The sequence below is a fragment of the Trichosurus vulpecula genome, chromosome 8 (assembly GCF_011100635.1).
Source record: "Trichosurus vulpecula isolate mTriVul1 chromosome 8, mTriVul1.pri, whole genome shotgun sequence".
Classification (NCBI taxonomy): Eukaryota; Metazoa; Chordata; class Mammalia; order Diprotodontia; family Phalangeridae; genus Trichosurus; species Trichosurus vulpecula.
The window spans coordinates 110,606,434-110,629,141 of NC_050580.1; the positions used below are offsets into that span (position 1 = coordinate 110,606,434).

At 40.4% G+C, this 22,708-nt stretch overlaps 1 protein-coding gene across 4 annotated transcripts in view; it reads left to right on the forward strand.

Annotated features, from left to right (window-relative positions):
* The window catches only part of STN1 (STN1 subunit of CST complex), a 67,220-nt gene that overhangs the window by 19,909 nt on the left and 24,603 nt on the right, over positions 1 to 22,708 (forward strand). For 3 of the 4 annotated variants that reach the window (XR_005008975.1, XM_036735751.1, XM_036735752.1), the window contains exons 5-8: positions 9,097 to 9,264; positions 10,609 to 10,732; positions 11,822 to 11,993; positions 17,847 to 17,969. Coding sequence is in view for 3 of the 4 variants with exons in the window: in XM_036735751.1 (XP_036591646.1) it covers positions 9,097 to 9,264; positions 10,609 to 10,732; positions 11,822 to 11,993; positions 17,847 to 17,969 (587 nt within the window). In the remaining variant the exon portion in view is untranslated. The remainder of the gene's footprint in view (positions 1 to 9,096; positions 9,265 to 10,608; positions 10,733 to 11,821; positions 11,994 to 17,846; positions 17,970 to 22,708) is intronic. The other variant, XM_036735753.1, reaches the window with a different exon arrangement.

The following is a 22,708-nucleotide window of genomic DNA, read 5'->3' on the forward strand; positions in this document are numbered from 1 at the left end:
GACTTGAGTTCAGTTTCTCATTGGCAGTCCAGCCCTGTGCTCTGACTCCCAGTCAAATACAGGACAAATTCATTGTCCATCTGCAGTGTTCAGTATATGTGGACTGAGGAATTGTCTCTATGGGCTGTCCATCCAACTGCATTAGAATTACTGGAAAATCATCATTCATCATTCATTTCATTCACAGGCTTTTCCAATGTGCATAGTTAGGTTGAACTCTTAAATGATTCTGGCTCTCCTTTAGGCATCTCCACAGTGTTCCAGGGCTTGATGCAATCAGCACAAGGTCACATATAAGGAAGAGCATTTGGAGACAATCAATCCCTTTTCCACTTGGGCTCTAAGACAGATGTGACAAACACCTTTGCTAAGCAGACAGGCAGGTTCCATGTCTCAGTTGATATTAATAATCAGAAGATTCTCGGAATTATCACTCTTACAAGAAATCTTTTTCAAGAAATCTTTACAGTCTTGGCATATTTATAGTAGACATTTTGTTGAAGGAGAACCTTAAGGAAGCATTTTGATCTGCCAAAGAAAATGCTTTTTTATAGTCAACAAACAGTAAGCACAGTGGAGTCTTTTATTCTCTGTACTTTTCAGTCAGTTGAGTGATTGTAAAAATGTGGCTTGTTATAGGATGTCTCATGAAATTCTTCCTTTTCCTTTCATATTCATTCATCTAGGATACCCTTGGTTAATATGTTGGTTATTCTGATAAAGATTTTGTAGAGATGGAAAAGCAAGCACATGGTGTCCCCCCTTTAAGGTCTATCATCATTAGGGGTCATGGAGAGAGTCTAGTTAGACAGAAAGTCTGGGAGTTATTCTGTTATGTTTTAATGGTCTTGAAAGAAGAATAGAAAGGGAAGAGAAGAGAAATATCTTTGGAAGGGAATGCAAAGGAAGGTTAGGGAAAATTTTTTCACATAATTAGGTATGCAAGTAGAATTTCCTACAAACAAAGAAGAAAGGGTGGGGGAAGTAACTGTCTCTTATACCTTATCCTTATCTGAACACTGGTTAGAGAAGGAAAGAATATACACATATACAGACAATTGGATACAGAAATACATCTCACTCAATAGGGACACTAGAAAAGAGGAGAAGTGAGAAAGGGGAAGTAGAGGAAGGGTAGGTTAAGGGAGGGATTATCCCTAAGCAAAACAAATTCTAACTAAGGATGTACAAAAATTAAAGCTCTTTTGGAATCTGAGGGGATGCTCATCAGTTGGGGAATAGCCGAATATGTATGGACATGATCAGATGCTAGTGTGCCATAAGAAATGATGAAGAGGATGGTTTCAGAGAAACCTGGGAAGATTTGTATAAACTGCAGAGTGAAGTGTGTAAAACCAATAGAACAGTTCGTGCATTGACAACAATATTGTACAAACAAATAGTTTTAAAAGACTCTAATCAGTGTAATGATCAATGGATTTCAGAGAACTGATAATGAAATGTGCTGTCTACCTCCTGGTAGAGGGTAGAGAGACTTAGATTACAGAATGTGTATTTATACATACATACATATATTTTTTCCTTTAAGACTTGGGGGTGGAAATTTGTTTTGCTTGTGTATACAGGTTTGTAACAGAGATTTTGTTTTTCTTTCATTCTCAATTTGGGATGGGAAGAAGATAAGGCAGATTTTTACAGATTGAAAAAAATTAATTAAAATTGAAATGTAAGTACATGGATTAATGGCTGTTGATATTTTCTTGGTTACTTTCTATTTTTGAAATTAGACCTATGTTTATAGTAACCTCCCCTTTATCAAATATCTTGCAAATTGGCCTCAACTCTTATTTGGACCTCTTCTTTGTACATGATGTATAATTTCCAGCCTTTGTTTTCATTGGTGCCACATGCTCCTCTTCATACAACACATCAGGGACTATGATGTTAAGTGCCCTAATGTGTTCTCTCCACTGTAACTGATGAAGAAAAGAGTTTATTTGAATATTAATAGAGCATTTCCATTTTCCAGTTTTGTCCTTAAATGCCCTCAGGATCAAAGGACCATAGATTTAGAGATAGAAGGGACCTAATGAGGTCCTCTGATCCAGCCTTCCATTTTATAGATGAGAATCAGCCTTCCATTTTATAGATGAGAAAACTCAAGCCAGAAAAGTTAAAGGACTTTCTCCAAAGTCACACAGATAATAATGGCAGATCTGGCATTTGAACTCAGATCCTACGACTTCTTCCCTACTGTGTAGCAAATGCCTCCAATCTCTTCTTTATTTAGGTCTCTTACCAAACATTCTGTCAACTTGCTTTTTCTTCGACCTCCACTTTTTCTTGGGGTTTTAGGAAGCAGTGCTTCTCTTCTACTACCATCTTTCATAAGGTTTTGCAGATAAATCTATATTCTGAATTGGTATTTTCTTTAGCGGCAGTGTGTCTCTGATTAACAAGAAGATAAGTTTTTGCCAGCAGAGATGGTTTCTAGGCTTGTTTGCTCTCAGTGTATTGATTGATTCACAACTATTAAACTGCCTTAGGAAATGGTATTAATCTGTGTCAATTTCTATTCTTTTATCTATTTCTTATTTTTTGGTTTCAGCAGCTTGTTTAATTATGTTTAGTTGGAGTTGTTTCAGTTGTTTCTTGAACAAAACACTCTTGTCTGTCTTGTCTGGAAAGAAAAAGAAAGAAAGGAGGGAAGGAAAGAAGGAAAGTATGAAGGGAGAGAAGGGAGGGGATGGCAGGAGAAAAAGCTAGTAAGAACTCAGTAGTGCTTTTAAATAGACTTGTATTTTATGACTCAGCAGTATCTACATAGCTTTCAAGAATACGAATCCATAGATATATAACATAATATTCAGTCTGTGGAGACCTACATGTCCATTTGTAGATTTGCAGATCCCTGGAATAGCTCATCGAGTGCCCAGATATCCAGAGTTTACAGATTGGGAATCCCTGGTCAGCGTCTAAGAAATTAGAGAGTCTATGTATCATTAGATCAAAAAAGATCTTAGAAAGTGACATTTATTGAAACTATTTTGTATTGGGTTAAAAATCAGGTAACTCATGGATTAGAATAGAATCGATTCAAACTATTATGACTTCTATAGGTGACAAATAAGACTTACCATAATACTACTTAAGGAATCATTATTTTATTAAATGTGTTGGGACAACTTTGAATAACAGTTTGGAGAAGAAATAACTTTTATCTACACTTCATGCTGTATTTTGTTGAAATCAGTATTAATGTGAATATTCTTTCCAATGTTACCCATTTTGAGTCCACATTTTGTTAAACTATTTCATGACTCTTGTGATTCCGTTTCCTGGGATCCAGGGAAGAAGTACCTATTTCTTTCTCATGACCCGATGTAGGAAAATTGAGTTGTTCCATAAGGAACCCAGGTTTTCCCAGCTTTGTGCCCAATTCTTTCTGCACTTCGCCATGTTGCCTTGCCTACCTACAATAAGTAAAATATATAAATACACAAGGAAGTTCAAGTACCACAGGCCACCAGGCAAATCAGGGTGTACAACCTTGCTTTCTAAAGGACTATGTAAATGTGAACTATTTTAGGTTGGTATGAGGAAAGGAATCTGAGAAATAACATCTTGACAAGCAGGGAGAGAGGAAGAGAGATTTTTTATTTTTTAAACATTTAATTAAAAAATAAATGCTAAACTGCATCATCCAGCCCTTTGCTATATGGACTTTCTTGACTATTCTCATTTTTTCTTAGGCCTAAATTCAACTCCTATTCTGGTGTTTCTGTTTATCAAGTAAGGAAACATTTATTAAATAGTGCTTACTTAGTGGAGGTAGCTAGGTGGCTCAGTGGATAGGGCTCTGGGCCTGAAGTCAGGTAGACCTGAGTTCAAATCCAGCCTCAGACACTTATTAGCTATGTACCCCTGAGAAAGTCACTTAATCTCTCTTTGCCTTAAGGAAATGGCAAGCCACTCCAGTATCTTTGCCTAGAAAACTTCAATGTTATGCACCAGCCAGGTGATATGCTACATGCTAAAAATACTAAGCAAGATAAAACCAGTATCTGTTCTCAAGGAGCTCATGGTGTAATGGAGAAGAAAAGATGCAAAAAACTATATATAAACTATAAGCTCTCTATAATATATAGACATTCACATGTATGTCTATATTCTCATCTCTACATATGTATATACACATGTATGTATGTGCCTATATAGTTGTATACCTGTATAGGCCTATATATATGTGGGGGGCGGGAAGGAGAAAAGAGAGAGGATATGAGATACTGGGGGAGTCTCAGAGGGATGGCACTAAGATTAAGCATCTCTTGCACAAGGTAGGGCCTTAGCTGAGACTTGAAGGAAGCCAAGGAAGTGAGGAGGGGAGAGAGTTTCAGACATGGGGGCAGCTGACAGCCAGTGAAAGTGCTTGGGGTTGAGTCATGTGCAAGGAACAGCCAGGAGACCAGTACCCCTGGACCACAATATTTGAAGGAGAGTAAGGTATAAGAAGACTGAAAAAGTAGAAAGGAGCCAGATTACTATGAGTTTTAAAAGCCAAAGAGAATTTTATATATCAACCTGGATGTTGAATAGGCAGCTAGACAGATAAGCCCATCAGATATGCCAGATTATCTGGAGAGGGATGCCCTGCCTTTAAAAAAAAAAAAGAATTCCTTTATTAAAAACACTGTTGTATTGATGCCTTTTGTTTTTACATCAGCCATTTCTGAAAATATGTGCAGTCTCCACGAACTGCCAAAGTCTAACCTTCCATGTAACAAAGGAAACAATTGAGCAAAAACACCCCATACAGTGACCACAGCTGACAGTGTATGCAATATTCTGTTGTGGTCCCCTGCCACTCAGGCAGCAGAAGAAAGGGTCCAAATGCATCTTAATGCTTATCTATCTGTACGATTCTGCTTTTGCTCTAACCTGATTAGCCCCTCCTTAAAAATGTCTGTTCGTACCACTTTTGCTTATCCTCAAGTGGCTCTAAGTTGGTGAAACTTGTTAATATGTGTTAACAATAGTGCAGCTGCCCACCTTATATCGGCATGGACACTGCAGTATCACAAATTCAGATGTTGTCCAGAACTCTGCCTCAAGATTTTGATAGTCCCGGAGCAGAGGGCTTCTGATCTGTCAAATACAATCTCTCCTAATTTCCCAATAACAAAAGCAGTTTGTGCTTTATCAGTTGCAGAGGCTGGGTTTGAAGACTTTCTGACATTGCCCAAGGAAAGCCAATGTCTTATGCTGTTACCAGGAAATGGACAGGGTTATAATCATACACTCATTTGGAGCAGCTGGTATGGGAGGGGCATTCAATGTAGGCTGCAGTAGTGTGTCCCTGCTGAGCTGAGCTGGTAATGGCTGCAATTTCCTGCCCTCTCCACCCCTCATCTAGACCATTCAGAGTGACAGAGGAACCCAACTGCAGTTGTTACTTGTGCCCAATGCTCACCCTACTCTCAGAATGAGAAATCTGCAGTCATTAGCTAGTGTAATTCATAGGCACCCCAGCTTCATCATTTAAGGCCTCATTTCTGTCTCAGAGGCTTTCTGTGGGCCATCCAGGAGAGCATGAGCCTGACCCTGGACCAGCAGACACCAGGGACAGTCTCATGGAGCACAATGGTGACACAAGGGGGAGGAGAGCCAAGACCAAACCCTGAGGGCTACAGCTGCACTGTGCTGCTCACAGATTCTCACTGCATGCATTCTCCTCCACCAAACAGGATCCATTTTGATCCAAGATACACCAGTTCCCTGCTCCCTCAGCTGGCTCCTTTCACTGCCCTGCCTGAAGCCCTGGGACAGTCACTGCCTCTGTCACTGCCTCTGATTCACTTGTTTCCTACAAACTATTCATTCTCCTTCCTGCCTCAGCCAGACCTGTCAGGGTTTTACAGACTGGCGCTAAAGAGCAGGGCTTTAGACCTACAACTTTTGACTCTAAACTCACTGTTCTTTCTCATGATGTTACATCGGACAGCAAGTGTTTATTTTTATAACTATAATTATCAAATATCAATTTTCTCTTTTTTTTTTTGAGGGAGAAAGGCAGGGCAATTGGGGTTAAGTGACTTGCCCAGGGTCACACAGCTATTGTGTCAAGTGTCTGAGGCCGAATTTAAACTCAGGTGCTCCTGACTCCAGGGCCAGTGCTCTACTCACTGCACCACGTAGCTGCCCCTCAAATATCAACTTTCCCTCCCACTCACCCCCATGGTGGTAGTGGGGAGGCAGATGTAACAAACATTTCTAGTTAAGCAAAACAAATTCCCACTTTGGCCACATCCAAAAAATAGACGTTTCATTTTACCCTCTGAATCTGTTGTCTCTCTTAGGGGGTGGGTAGCATGCTTTATTGTTAGTTGTCTGAAATTATGGGTGATCGTTGTGTTGATCAGAATCCTTAAATCTTTCAAAGTTTTTTCAGTAGTGTCCTTATTAGTAGTTATCATTTAATAGTGTCATAAATTGTTCCCTGGGTTCTGTTCAACTCATTCTGCATCTGTTCATACAAGTTTTCCCGGGTTTTCTCTGAAACTACTTCCCCTTTTGCCATTTCTTACTGCACAGTAGTTTTCATATGCCAAAATTAGTTCAGCTGTACCTCAATTAATGGGCCTCTTCTTGGTTTCCCCTTCTTTGTCATCAGAAAATAGGTACAAATTACCCATGAGTTAAGCTACAGTGCCATTGGCTTGAAATGAACAAAATTGATTACAGCTATTTAAAGACATCTCAGTGAGGGGCAGCTAGGTGGCGCAATGAGCAGAACACTGGCCATGGAGTCAGGAGGACCTGAGTTCAAATTTGGCCCCAGACACTTGGCACACTTACTAGCTGTGTGACCTTGGGCAAGTCACTTAACCCCAATTGTCCTGCCTTCCCCCCTCAAAAAAAAAGAGAAAAAAATAAAAAAAAATTAAAACATCTCAGTGAATGTTAGCCAAGAGAAGGAAAATTGGATATGTTTAAACAGTTCATAGTTTAATATTTACTGCCGGGCTCTCTTCTTTTTCACATACAGCATCCCAGTGTTACACATGTAAGATTTCACAAGGTATAGGTCCCTGGAACTGGTTTGAACTGCCCAGTTCTGTTATTCCCGAATGCCTATTTTCCCCTGAATGTCATCAGCCAGTTATACACAGCATGGTGTATACTTAATATAGAAATGCAAGGTGAACAATGAGAAAAAAACAAACACAGAAAATGCTCTCATACTACCCTAAAAACCTTTCTTCCAGCCTACAGACTTCAATTTGAGCCCAGCACCTCTTCATTCCCCTTGTATATCACATTATGAGAGAATTTTCCTTCCAGCAGTTTTCCTGCCTTTGTCTCCCCAACCCAGTGAGATGATGATACCTCAGTCACTCGTGGGAAGTGGTAGGGAGGGAACCTTGGGATATGCAGAGCTTTTCAGAAAATATTAAGGACAAGCGTGGGAACCTTGGCTTCAATCCCATGCCTGGTTCCACAAGGCTTTCCTTTCCCTCCCCGGACTTACAGAGCCTTCACTTGGGAGTCCTAGTACTGGAGTGAGCTAGTTGCAGTGGTACATAAACACCTCCACAGTTACAAGTCCGTGTAGGGAATGACTGAGTCCTAGAGAAAAAGCCCGTGGCCTAGAAAGAGCCATTTCTCTTTCTCCTCCTCAGTCCCCCAGTTCCTTCTCATTTCTGTTATGTACCATCTGTTATGTTGAGGCTCTCATCACCTTTTGCCTAGAGTGAAGACTACTGGCTTTCCATTTGGTGTTCCTGCCTCAGATGGCTTCTCTTTGCATTCCTTCCTCCAGGTTGCCAGGTTGATCTCAAGCAGAGATCTATCTCAACCAACTCCAGTAGCTTCCTGTTGTTTCTAAGATAACTTGTAAACTCCTCTATTTGGAATTTAAAGCCCTTCATAACCTGGTCTCAAGCTATCTTTCCAGCCTCACTGGAAATTGCTCCTTTTCCTACGCAGTCACCTCTAGAAAAACTGGCCTTCTCTCTGTTTTTATACTCAACACTCCATCTCTCCTTGTGTGCCTTTGCACTGTCTGGCCTCCATTCCTGGAATGCTCTCCTTTCTCACCTCAGTTTCTTAGAGTTCCTTATTTCCTTCAAGAATCAGCTCAAAAATACCTTCTACGTGAAGTATTTCCTGATCCAACTTCTAGTGACCTTTCTGTTGTGTGCCTGTTTTGTATTCTGTATATGCCTGTAGACATATATGTTGTTGTCATTCCCCACCCCTCAGCTAGATTGACTGTGAGCTCCTTGAGGGCAGAGACTGTTTCACTTTTGTCTTTTTATCACTAGCACAGCACCTGGCACACTGTAGGCACCAGGCGTTAATAAATGCTTATTGACTGGTTGATTGATTATGCTCCTACTTTTCTCCCCTTTAATAAGGGGCTTATACTTGATCCAAATGTAATAGGGAGCTACTGGAACTTACTGACTAGGAGGGTAACATGGTCAGATCTATACCTTAGCAAAATCAGTTTGGCAGCTGTGTGGAGGATGCCTTGCAGAGGGGAGAGGCTGGAGGCCATGAGGAGGCCATTGCAATGAACTGAGTGAAAGATGGTGAGTGCCTGAACCAGGATGGTTACAGACAGTAGTCTAAATGCATAGCACATGTGAACAACAGTAGAATGTCATGCAGCAGGCATGAGGACGTATATAAGCGGAATACTTAGCATATAAAGCAATAGAACATATAACAAAATTATTCACGATAGACTAAATACATAAATCTCATGCAAACATGCCACATAGTAGTATCTCATAAAAGGAGTGGTATGGTTTTTGTGTTTATTTTTATTTATATTTATTTATTACAAAGACATATATATTTCTTAATATTTAAAATAAATATAAATATATTTACTTCTTTACATTTATTCTTCCTTTTAAAGTATGTGTGTGTATATATATATATATATATTTTTTTTCCCAATTACATGTCAAAACAATTTTTTAACTTTGTTTTTAAGTTTTGTGGTCCAGATTCTATTCCTATCCTCCCTGTCCCTATCTCTACTTGTCTGGGGGAGGAGGGTGGCCTTGAATACATGAAGATTATTTTGTTTGTCTCTTCTCTCTCTTTTTTGTGTTCTTCTTACAGCTAAAGTTGACTCCAGTATGGCTGGTGGGCATACTTTAACCTCACTGTTTAGGAAACTGCAAGAAACCATAGATAAGAAAACTAAATTGGAAATTGGGGATGTTGTTCGAATGAGAGGATATGTCCGTGTCTACAGAGAGCAACGAGAGATCCATGCCTCCACTTACTGTAAGCTGTGGCTATTTTGGCTAAAATTGGAGTTTTTAAAATTCTTTCAGAAAAAAAAAACTTGCAACTTAAATTGATTTCAGTTTAAGTTACTCAAAATTTCTTCAGAGGGACATAATTTCTTCATTTTATTTTTAAGGATGATAGTAGATTGATATGAGTTTGCATTATTCTTGGTTTTTGGTAATAATATTGATATTGGGAGCTCAACCTGTGATTTAATCCATCTAGAGAATTCCCAATATGGAAATTCCATCCACGAATGTAGATTTGTAACTTCTGGTCAGCACTGCCTGTGGCTCTAAGAGGTTAAAAGATTTGCCCATGATCACAAAGCTAGTATGGGTCAGAGACAGGACCTGAACCCTGGTCTTCCTTATTCCAAGAGCAGTCCTTGAATCACAGTGCTTAGCTTTGGTCACGTCTAATATATAACTCTGAAAATGCTTTCAGATTTGGATTTGAATAGCTCTTCGATATTCACTTTGCATTTGTAGAGTATATTAATTTATAGTATATGTTTATAGTATAAATTGTAAAGTATAAATTTATAATTTATAATATAATTTACATTATATTTATTAATTTATAGAGTGTATTGAGATTAAGCCTTGCTGTATACCATTAACTCTGTTCATTTAAAAAGAAACTGGTCAGTCAGAAACATGATAGCTTAAAATTATATGTGGGACACTTTTTGCATTACTCCAGTAGTTGTTCCTTTAGAAATCTCAAAGGTGAAAATCACTTTTTGAAGGGCATGATGAGGCATGCCTGTAATCTCTCCTGCTGGGGAGGCTGAGACTGGAAGTTCTCTTGAGATCAGGAGTTCTGAGCTGCCGTGGGCTAAGGCGATCAGGTATCTTCACTAAGTCTTGCTTTAACAGGAGAGGGTTGTGTAAAATGGGGCAAACTGGCCCAAGATGGAAATAGAACAAGATGAAGCTCCTGTGCCAGTCAGTGGGATCAAGCCTGTGAGTAGGCTCTGCAATTCCAGCCTATGTAAGATAGGGAGACCAAAGGATGAAAGGAAGGAGGGAGGGAGGGAGGGAGGAGAGACAAAACCCTGCTCACAAGGATTTATTGACAGTCATATTCTGTTATGGTCTTCTTCCTTGTCCCAGAGCATTCCCGTGGTACACAGTTAGGTAATAGAGGAATTGCATTCCCTCATGGAGACCACTTGGGAACCATTTAGTTTGCCTCAACATTAATGATCCCCTAGTGTGATCCACTAGGAGAGCCACTGAGGGCCTCATTCATTGTTACTCCAAGTAGTGCCTTTGCCATGGGGGAGAATAGGCTTCTGTGTAACTGCTGTGGCATTTTTCCATCTCCTGATAGATAAAGTGGATGATCCAGTGTGGAATGCTCAGATTGCAAGAATGTTAGAGCTTCCAGATATCTACAGAAAAATTTATGACCAGCCTTTCCCAAATGTTACAGTAGTAAAAGAAGAGGCAGTAAGGTAAGCAGTTGCTGATCACTGTTTAAAATGTGCACAGCAATATTAGTTCAATTGTGTAATTATAGCCTTGACACCAGAGAATAGTTGAGAAACTGTACTTTGCTCACCTCTTTTAAGAGGTGGAGGACCGTAGCATGTGGAATAGCACATATGCTGTCAAGGCATGATGGATGTATTGATTGTTTTTGCTGATCTGGTTTTTTTCTCTTCATTTTTAAAAAGGAATGACTCTCTTACTGGGTAGGCAGGGGGCAAGGGGTATACACAAAAACAAAACAAGGTATAGAAACAAAAGATATCAATTATAAGAATAAGATTTTTAAAATATATTTGTAGTACCTAGGAGAATTGGTCATGAGGTTTTTTTGGGGGGCCTTGTAATGTAGTATGTGTTAAATAAAAATTTGTTGTTGAGTCTTTTATCGGTCATGCCTAACTCTTTGTGACCCGAGCGTATTAGCACTTTCTCTGCAATGTCAGGTCTTAGAGAGTCACCTCAGATACTTTAAGTTTAAGTGACTTGCCCAAGATCACATAGCCAGGATGTTAAAGTGAGACTTAAACTCAGTTTTTCCAGACTCTGAAACAGCTACTGTCTCACACTGCCTCCCAATATGTAAAGTAATGAATATTAAGACATATACTTTTCACATGAATCACTAAATTGCAAGTTTAGGAGCCAATTTTGAGCTTTTAAGGAGGGAAATGCTTTTGTCGGGGTGGCTTCAAGGTTGTTTCAGGAATTTGCCCCTGATAACTCAGATCTTGGTTGGAATCCCTTAATTTCCAATTGTTCATTTTATGGAGTTAATAATATAATAATAATAATATATTATTATTATTATTATCAATATATTAAATAATAATATTAATATTATTATTAATATATTATAGATAATAATATTATTATTTTAAAGTATTGTGCTTTTATTGATTTTTTTCAAAAAAACCCGATATGTACACATGTGTATACATATACACACACATTTCTGGAATGCACATATGGTCTTTAGAAAAAACATGACAAAAATGTGCAAGATACTCTTGGTGTTTCCCTGAATTTTTCTAAAACTCATTCTCTCACTGCAGCAATCCAGGTACCCTGGACCTTTCTAGTCAGACAGGTTTGCTGAGTGAAAAAATCCAAGACTTCCTTGTTGAGAACAAAGTGCAAAGCTTTTACCAACAAGAGCTAGAAGCTGTGGAGTCTTTGATGGCTCCAGCTAGTCAGCCTGTTGTTGACAGATCCTGCTCTGAACAGGTAAGGACTTTCTAAAGAATGCTGTCAGCCATACCCACAAACTAGAGATGAAGTGTGTAGGTGAGGGTGTTCCTGCTGAGATTAGGCTGCTCCATCACAGACTGCAAGGAGGAAGAACTGTGTGGTTTTGTGGGGCCTTCTTTCCATCTCAGCAGTGTACCTGGCCACAAAGAAGTCTGAGATGACAACGAACCAGTTTTTCACCTGACTCAATTTAGCCTTATTTGGCTTATTCTGTGTGAATAGGGCAAAAAGCTAAGGATTTACCTACTATTAAAGTAATTAGATGTCCATTGAAATGGGCTCTTAATCCCAGTGGATTCCAAGTAAGGCAAAATGGAGGAGAGTATAGAGTTATCAGTCCAACAACCACAACAGCTCATATTTTTATGTAGCACTTTGCAATTTACAAACTACTTTCCTCATCTCACAGCTATGAGGTGCTTTGACAGATCTCCCTGCACTAATTCTGCCTTCATTCCTTCTTGGCCCTGTTTCTGATCCTAACTTTCTAGACTTCAAAATCTTGCCTTCCCCAAACTCCTTACCCCCTTTTTAGCTCTCTTCTCTGTGTCATCTTACCTCATTAGAATGTAAGTTCCTTGAAGGCAGGAATTCTCTCTCTCTTTGCTTGTATTTGTACCCCCAGTACTGTTTTTCTGCTCATACATCTTCATAGTCCTAACATTGCTTCTCCTATTCAATTCTGCAGGATGTGTTACAGCCTGCCCACCGTGAGCCATCTGTATTCCCTACCTCACAGTAATCCTATGAGGTAGGGAATGCAAGTTATCCTCATCTTATAAATGGGGAAACTGAGGCTCTGAGAAGTCTTTGCTAGAAAACTACTTGGTTCTGAAGTAAGTTGTTCTGTCTCCCTGATGGGGTTTTCCCACTTTCCCTTTGTATCAGTTAGTTTGTATTCCTTATCTAGCACTCAAAGCCCTTCACAATCTTTCTCCAGTCTATCCTTCCAGGCTTAGTACCTACTTCTTCCCTCCTTGTACTCTACATTCCAGCCAGACTAGATGCTTGCTGTTGCCTAAGCCCTACAGTCAGTCTCCTGCCTCTGTTACTTGGTACAGGCTGTCTTGAATGCCTGGAATGCATGCCCTCCTCACTGCCACTTTTGTACATACCCAGCCTGTAACTTTGGTCAAGTTTGGTCTCATGTGCTACCTCCCAATGGAGGCCTTTCTTGATTCTCCCTGTGGTTAGTGCTCCCTCTCCCGTCTTCTCAAGTTATCCTCTGTGGGTGTGGGAGAGGTGGGGTGAGTGTGTTCCTCTTTACAAAATGGAACATCCCAGTATAATCAATTCCTTGAATGTGGGGCCCATTTTTCATTTTGTCTTTGTTCTCCCAACTCCCCTGGTGCCTTACACACAGTAGGTACTTAACTAATTTCCTATGAAGGATGATTAGACTGTAAATATCCATCTCTTGCCTTCAAATAGAACCTCATATCTACTGTAGAATTTTTCGGTTGTACCAGAATTTTTTTATTTCCTCCCCATCTGTAAGATAAATTTCACTTCTGTTGTTGTTTGTAGACATTTTGTTTGTTTTCAGGATTTCTCTGGGTTTTTTTTGGAGAGATTGAGAGGTGACAACTCCCTGGTACCTTCTCACTCTTCTGTCATCCTCAGAACACTGAATTTTTCCAAATTAAATCATTATAAGGAGGCTGCCTCTAGATTGGTTTCCCAAAACATCTGGTGACTATCGCAGAAGATGAGGCACTTTGGTAGTGAATTTTTCTAGCCCAAAGGGAAATGATGAAGACCATATCCTCCAGAAGAAACCAGCTTTTTTCTAAGACCTACAATCAGGCTTAATTTTTATATTTGGAAGTCCAAATGACTCTTTTCTCCAAAAGGACCTATAGGGAGCTCTGAGTTGATGTCCTGAAAGCACTGTATTATCTACTGTGTCTGCCCATTGCAGTATGTTCTAATGGAAATTTAGCATTTGAAGTAGATGCTCTTGTCTTTTGAAAACAGTTTTTCAATCATTCATGAATCTTCCCCTCATATTACTCCAGTTAGGGAGATCAGTGTGATTAAATTCTGCTTAGCGAGTCCCTGAAAAATAAAGCCACTGATCAGTGGTGAAATCTGATGTAACCCTAGATCTCCTGCTCTTTTCTTTTGTGGCACAAATGGGAGCTTTCCACAAAGGCTTAGTGACAGCCTGGAGTTTAGAAGCAGAGGAAGGAGAGCCTCATTCCATAGTGGCCTCCCTGTGGATAGCACAGCTTACAAAACAGTTGTTTCTTGTTTTCATTTTAAAAAAAATTTTTTTTGGAGTTTTAACACTGAGTACAAATATAATCCACTGAATTTGCTTAATAACCATTCACATTTTAATTAATTTCAAGAATCATTCTTTGCCACATGATGAATATCAAGTTTATTTGATAATGAGAGCTTTTAAGTGTTTGGGGATCCTGGAGCCAGTTGCTGAACTGGATTAATGGGCACAAGGCAAGAGTTGCCCCCCATCGTGTAATGGCTGCCTTTTCTCGTAGGGTTGTTTCCCAAGTCCCACACTTGATCCATTGGCCTTTATCCTCTTGTCCAAGACAGGAATGCAGCTGTACTCACTGAAAAGCTGCCTATGCTTTGGACCCTGGGCTGTTTATAATCAAGACAGGCAAACATGCATTTAGGTCATCCGAGGCTAGGTTGGAGCGGACGTTTCACACACTGTTAATGTTTACAAAAACCTTTGTCTGTTAGGGCTCACTTGTATGCGTGATTCAAACTGATTTTTTAAAAATATCTTTCTGTTATGTGTCCAAAAATAGGAACCATGGCTTGTATATTGTCTGTAATAATAATACTTGATGTTCATATGGTACTTTGAAGTCTACAAAACACTTAAATACAGCATCACATTGAATTATTATCCCTATTTTGCAGATGAGGAAAGCAAAGCTCAAAGAGGTTAACTTGATCACCCATGGTCACTCAGCTAATAAATGTCAGAGGCAGAATTTGAACCCAGGATTTCCTGACTCCAGTACTATATCCAGTAGGCCACATTGTCTGCTGTATATCATTTAGCTTGCTAGGCAGTACCCAGCAATCATCACTAAAAACAGTTACTACATTACCAATTCTGATCTGGAAATTTTAGCCTCAGTAAAACATTTAAAATGCTTGGCCAGTAGAATTCATACTCTTAAAGTGAGCTTTTCTGAAGTGTTACTGAATTGCACAGAATTTTGATGGTTGCTACAAAAGGCATGATTCTTTTGATTCATTATGATCATTATGAGTAAGAGGATCTGTGAACATGAAGAAGAATGTTGCTGCAAACCCCCACCGAATGTCAGGATTTGTGACCCTGAAATACTGTACTTCTGCACCAAGCCAGCGTCAGGGGGATAGCACCGGATCATTCTCTTGCCTGTCTTGAACATGCATACCACTCTGGCATTTATTTGGCACATTTTTAGTTTCCAAATAGGCTGGAGACTGAGTATGCCAGCGAATCAGTTCATGGAGGAGTTATATGCCAAGTCATGCTAAATATAAGAAGGTACTTTAGGACACCGATAATATTTATTAGCTACAGAAATTCCTGGCTGGGTGGAATCCTTTTTTAAAAAGCTGTGGATGTGAGGCCTTGCTCTATGGGATGAGTGCCCTTGTGGCCATGTTTGATGACCTTTCAGAAATCTTCCTTCCTGCCCCTCTTCCAGGCCCCTTCTTTTATAGCTCCCTGTCTAGGCTGCCTTGCAGGCCTGAACATACAATTCCTTTTCTTTACAGTAGGGGTTTTGGCATGAAATTGAACTGACTCATGGTAGCACTTCAGTAGGTTTTTTTGCTTTTTTGATTCCTTTCTTTCACATTAAAAATGGGTTGGAGTCTAGAGAGAGAATTCCTTTGCCAGCAGCTTTTCCTGTTGTTGAAATAAAGTGGATATTATCATCTGAATGACAAGGAGGAAATAGCCCTTTTAATTGGAATATGGGAGGGGCCCAGAGCTCTCTCAGTTGCTCATAGCTGTGCGGCAAGAGGAAACACCCAGGCTATTTTAGGAATATAAAATGATGTCTGGCTGCCTCTCGAGATAAAACCTTCTCTTAGAGAATGGTGGTTTTTTACAAAATGTGAGCCTGTGATTTCATTGATGTGGGGAACTCCCAAGGAAGAAACTACCTCCAGGTATGCATATTGACCCTTCCTCTGTAACCTAAGAGTGAAGTCCAGTGCACATGGAGGCTACATGACTTGCCCCGTGGTTACATACACAGTCATGGTGAATCAGAAGCCTGACTTGAACTCTGGTCTTGCTAGTTGCAGACCGTCCTTCTTTCCACTAAGCCATTCTCCCTCTGTCTCATGAAGAAGATCTGTCATAACTGACGTTAGATTTAGAAAACACTTTACAGATACCATCTTACTCAACCCTCACTACAACCTGTGAGATAGGTATGACAGCTATTATTATGCCACAGTAGAGTTAAGGCTCAGCTGTGAAAAGTGAAGCATTTGCCCCTCATTACACAGCTAGTCTGTTGTCCCAGGTGGAATTTGAACCCATATCTCTCTTGACTCCAGGTCCATCTTCCTTTCTGTTCTGCCACACAGCTACTCAGCCGAACTGAAGAGATACTGAGAGACAGGGTGAGAAGCCAGGATATCGGAGGGGAAATAGGAAATAGAGAATACTTCTTTCTGAGCTCTTCTGTGTTCTTCGTTCATTTCCTGTGTAGTATTCAGACCAGTCCCTGGCCCCCTTCCTGACCTTAACACCCCAGATGGTCTTTGATAGATTCCTCTACAGCTCTGGACCCAGCCATTCCTATCTAGAAAATGGCCGTAGCATTGGAACTTTGCCAGGATTGTTGTGGTATATATATCCAATTCTTTGAAATCCTTGGGAGGAAGATTTTATATAACTGCGGCTCATGATGAGTGGCCACGACTCATGTCTGTAAGATACTAGAGTCCTGCGCAGGAACTAAAGAATTTTGAGTACAGTTCTCTAAGGTTCACAAAGTACTTTCCTCACAACAACCCTATGAGACAGTAGTACAAGTATGTTATCTGAACCGAGACTTAGGGGAGGTGAGGGGAGGAAGGTCTAGGGCAGGGGGAAAGAACACTAGATTTGTAATCAGGGAACCCAGATTTGATTCTGTCTCTCACTACTGTGAGCAAAAACACTTAACCTCTGGGTGTAGTTTCTTCATCTTTAAAATGAGGGAGTCAAACTAAATGAATTCTAAGGTCCCTTTCAGCTCAGAATTTGTGATCTTTGGAGACCTTGGCATAATAGAGCTGTGGAGTCAGAGTCAGAGGATCTGGGTTCTCATCTCGGCTCTGCCACTTTTGACTTTGGGCAAGTTGCCAAACTTCTCTAGGCTTCAGTTTTCTCTGTAAAATGAGGTGGGAGCCAGATTAGATGACCTCTAAGGTCCCTTCCCGCTCTGAAACTCTCATTCTACGATGAGAAGAGGGAAACATAGCTAGTAAGTGTTAGAGCTGAGACTAGTGTCAAGTCTTCGTCACTGTTAAAGAGGAATTAAAAGGCAGTAGGATTGCCTTGAGGTTTTTTACATGACAGTTTCAAAACAAAAACCCTACAGCTAAGTTTCAGAGTAGTTACTTGTCAAACAACTCTGGAAGAATGTCCTCCCTAACCTCCTCAAGTACCATTCCTGCCTGGTTCAAGTTCTCTCATAGATACCTTCATTTTTTGACTCAGCGTAGAACAATCCCATCAGACTAATTCACAAACCAGTTGGTTTGGGAGAGTTGTTCCTAGGCACAACACAGTGGAGTTTTTCTTTCAAGGTTTCGTTTCTCTTTTTTTTTCTGATTATTTTCTTTCCACAGGTGAATTTAGAAAACCGTCCAACTTCCAAAGCTATTCACAACATATTTAAGGAAGCTATACGATTACTGCGGAAAAAGGGAATCGTCTTCCAGAAAACGCATGACTTAACTGATCTGTACTATGTAAGAGAGCTGCAATGCTGTCCTTGTTCTAATACTTCAGGACCCAGCCTTACTGGCCATAAGCTGGGTCTCAACTTTTAGAGTATCCAGAATTGGGCCATACTAAAGAGAACTCTGTGCTTTGATCGGTCTGATTCTCCTAGAGGTAAAAGAAGCTTAGTCAGTGAAGCAGTGAATTTATTAAAGGTGAAGCATCTCCTATGGGTGAGGTCTGCAAAACAAAGACAATCATGAGACAGTCCCTGTCCCCAAAGAGCTGGTCTTCTACCCTGGTCATATACACACAGAGAAGTACTTGGTGCAGTGCAAAGAACACTGGATTTGCTGGCAGAAGACCTAACTTCCTGCCTTTGCCACTTATTCCCTGTGTGACCTTGGCTAGTGTGCTTAATCTTTTTTGTCCCTCAGTTTCTTCACCTGTAAAATGTGAAGGTTGAATTGGGTGACTTCTAATGTCCCTTCCAGCTCTAAATCTATGGTCTTAAGGTAATTGGAAGAGGAAGAGAGTACTGACACCTAGGGGGATCAGTAAGGGTTTCCTGTAAGAGGTGCACCCACTGCTCCACCCCCCTTCTGAGCCTTGAAAAGATGGGCATGGGAAGGGAAGACATTCCACATTTTGGGGCATGGTACTGGGAGAACAACATGTAGGGCAGTTTGGCTGGAATGGAGAGTGTGTAAAGGAGAAGTCTAGTGAGGTAAGGAAGAACCAGATTGTGAAGGGCTTTAGATGCTAGGCCAAGGAGTTTTTGTTCATGCCAGAAACAATACTGGAGATTTTTCAGCAGGGAAGTGATATGGTCAGACCTGTGCTTTGGGAGGATTATTTTAGCAGCTGCTCAGAAGATGGATTGGTGAAGAGACTAGAAGCAGGAAAGCAATTAGAAGGCTATTACAGTAGTCTAGATAAGATGTGGTAAAAGTGGGGGCCATGTGAGTGGAGAGAAAGAAATGCATTGAAGAGGTGTTGTGGATGTGATAAAACTTGGCAACTGATTAATAAATACTTATAGATTGATATGTGGAAGATGAGGAAGAAGGTGGCCTCATGGATTAATTTAGCATTGTGAACCTGAGCAACTGGAGGGAATAACAAACTCAGTAAAATGAAAGAATGGATAGGTTTGGAGGGAAGACAAGGAAGTCTTTTAGACATACTGAGTTTGAGAAGCCTATGGGACATCTATTGGAGATGTCTAGCAGCTTGTTAGTAATGGAGAATTTGACTTCAAAAAAGAGATTAAAGCTATTTTATGTGGATTTGGGAGTCATCTATGGGGAGATCATTGAAGCCATGGTAATTGATAAGCTTGCCAAGAGAAGAGGGCTCAGGACAGAGCTTTGGGCAACACCTAGAGTTGGCAGGTATGATATTGATGATGGTCAAGAAAGGAACCTAAGAGAACCATCAGACAGGTAGGAAGAGAACCAGGAGAGAGCAGAGTGAGGAACATCAAGAGAGGAAATAGGTTCTAAGAGAAGAAGGAATAGCTGACAGTGTGTAGAACGACAGAGAGGTTAAGGAAGTGAAGACTTAGAAAAGGCTGTTGGATTTAGCAATTAAGGGAACACTGGTAATATTGGAGAGAGCAGTTCCTGTTGAGTGATGGGGGTGGAAGCTAGACAAGACTGATAAGTGGGAGGTGAGGCAGTGCTGACAGTGAGTATAGGTACTTTGTTTTGTTTTGGTTTTTGTTTTTTTTCTAGAAGTTTGGCTGCGAAAGAGAAGAGAGGGGATTTTATCTCCAATTTCAAGGGTCAATTAAAGGTGCCTTTTAAGGATATGGATGACTTGGGCATGTTTGTAGGCAGCAGCGAAGCAGCCAGTACCTAAGAAATTAAAGCTGAGAGACACAGGGAATGATTAAAGGAACAAACTCCTAGAAGAGGCAGAGAGGATGGGATCAAAGGCACAGATGGAGCTTTGGGTCTTGCCAACTGTAAAAACCCATTTGGAGCAAAGCAGAGAATAGGGAATCATGTGAAGGAGTTTTATGATGTGGGGTCCGGGAAAAGTGGTAGCTCATGACAGATGATGTGGATTTTCTCAGTAAAGTAGGAGGTAAGGACTTCTGCTGGGAAATAATTTGTAAGGAACATTTTTTTTTAATAGAAAATTTGCCAGGTGCTAATTTCTTTCAGTGATTTCTGAATTTAGAAAACCTTAAAAAAATTTTAAATCATTTTAGTATCTTCATTCAATAATTTTAACATAGAATCATAGATTTAGAACTGTCTCCAAAATCCAGTAGTCTGTCCACCACACTATGCTGCCTAATCTGTTGTGTAACAGAATATACTGAAATCTGAACGAGAGGATCTCTTCCAGATTTAAGGGGTAAACACTGCTAGTTGGTTCAAAACTTTCCCTTAGGATGATTGAGAAACTTACCTTTTCTTTTTTTTTTAAGCATATAATCAGTAGTTGCCCCTTGTGGAGTCATCAGTAGACAGTGGTTGCTGTGGTCATATTTATTTTGTTGATATCCTTTGAACTCTGCATCCCTCCCAGTCTGTAGGGAGCTGCTCTTCCTTATGAGAAATAGCAAAGTGGGTAATTGGCAGTGGAGTCAGGGTGTGGCTGGGTTCGTGCCACTTCTTCCTGTGAATCATTAGGATCTGCATTGATGGGATTGGAAGTCATTTCTTATACACAGCACCAGCCCCATCACTGACTCTCCTGCTATGACTGCCCCCACTGCATAAAATCTGAAGGTTTTAGCTTCTAATTTTGTTCCAGGAGTCTTTGGGCAAGTCTGTAAGTTTGGTTCATTTGCCAGTTCATTTCAAGAGTATTTTATTAAGTGACTTCTATGTACTGAACACCATGCCAGGCACCATGGTTACAGGGACAAAAAGAAAACAGTCCTTATCCTCGAAGAGTTTACATCCTGCTGTCATCTAATATTGCTATTATTTTATTTTAGTATAGTTTGTATTATATATCAACCAACAGGAATTTATTAAAGGCTTATAATATATGCCAAGAACTGTGGCTGAATTCTAGGAATACAAAGAAGAAGCAAAAACCACCCCTTTACTCAAGGATCTTACATTCTAATAGATAACTTGTTCATTCAGGATAGATGTTAGGTAGCCTTATTAGAGGCATTATATAACTTAATGATTACAGAGCCAGCCTTGGAGTCAAGGAGACCTGAATTTGAGCTCCCCTTCTGATATATACTGGTTCTGTGGTGGTGGGCAGATCACTTTGGTGAGCATCCTTAATGGGCCAGAGAAGCCCTAAGACTTTAAGATACTGAAGAGTTTTCCTGTCTTTATTGGTGGACGTAGTTTACACACCAGGAGTTCCCAGTACTATTGAAGATACAGGTCTGAACAATAAATAAATAGCATTTTCTATGCTAATATAATTAATGATGCACTTAATAAATTGTTTTTGAGTTGAATTAAATAATCATAGTAATAATAACGACTTCATGAATTGGAAAAGCATTTAATAAACACTCACTACATATGAAGTCTAGCATCCCTCCTCTTAAGAAGCTCACATTCTAATTGGGATAGGCAACAAATGAAGAAAGGGTCGTGTTCATGGTCAACGCGTGGCAGACAGAAAGGCCAGGTAGTACTTAAGCCACAGCAGTAGCAGGACAGATGGCAAGGTCCTGAGGACCTGGGTGAGTGACAGCAGGTCAGATTGTTCCCGACTGAGGGACAACTGGCTTCAAGGGTTAGAGTGGCATAAGGCTCTGGAATATCTCCAGCAGAGGTAAGGATGTAGGGATTCAGCATTCTGCCAACAGTGGTTGTCCTGCAGGTGCCTGGTGGGAATTGAGGTGATGAAAGTTACAAAAAATCCTTAGTGAGAGATGTAAGGCAGTCTCTCGAATGGATGAGGAGGCAAAGAAGGTGAGTGACTGAAGCAGGGTTACCCAGCCAGGAAGTGTCAGAGGTGGGACCGAGACCTGGATCTCCTGCAGGGCTCTTTCCACTACACTAGCTTGCCTCTGAGCAAAAGCTTGAAGTGACAACTGCTTTCCTGCCCGATGATGATGTAGACGATAAGACATATGCACAGATGAGAGCCCTTTAATTGATGCTCACATGTTCCATAGAGAATCCTCTTCCATGCAGGGATCCAGAGATGGGGAGGCCACTGAAATCCTTTCTAACTTCAAATTCTGTGGCAGGCTTGATTTGTGTACTTACTTTGTTGTCTTTCCTATTGTGACTCTTGTTTCCTCTGTATTTTGTTAGCTATCTTTGTCCTTCCTACCAAAAGTAAAAGATTGTATAGTCTAGAGAAATAACCCTAGCCTGGGAGTCAGTCAGTAAGCATTTATGAAGTGCCTACCATGTGCCAGGCACTGTGCTGTTGATAACCAAGAAAAGCAAAAGTCAGTCCCTGTCTTGGAGGAGCTGACAGTCTAATGGGGAGACAACATGCAAACAACTATGTACAAATGAAATATATATATATGATAAGTCAAAGATAATTTACAAAGGGAAGGCACTAGCATTACTGAGGCTTGGGAAAGGATTTCTGTAGACGGTGGGATTTTAGCTGGAGCTTAAAGAAGCCAAAAATCAAAGATGAGGAAGGAGAGGATTCCACACACAAGAGACTATTGGTGGAGTGTCTTATTCAAGAAACAACCAGGATGCCAGTGTCACTGGACTGCAGAGTACTTGGACAGGGGAGGAAGCTATAAGAAGGGAGAGAAGATCAGAGGGGACCAGGTTAGGAAGGGCTTTGAACCTCAGAGAATCAT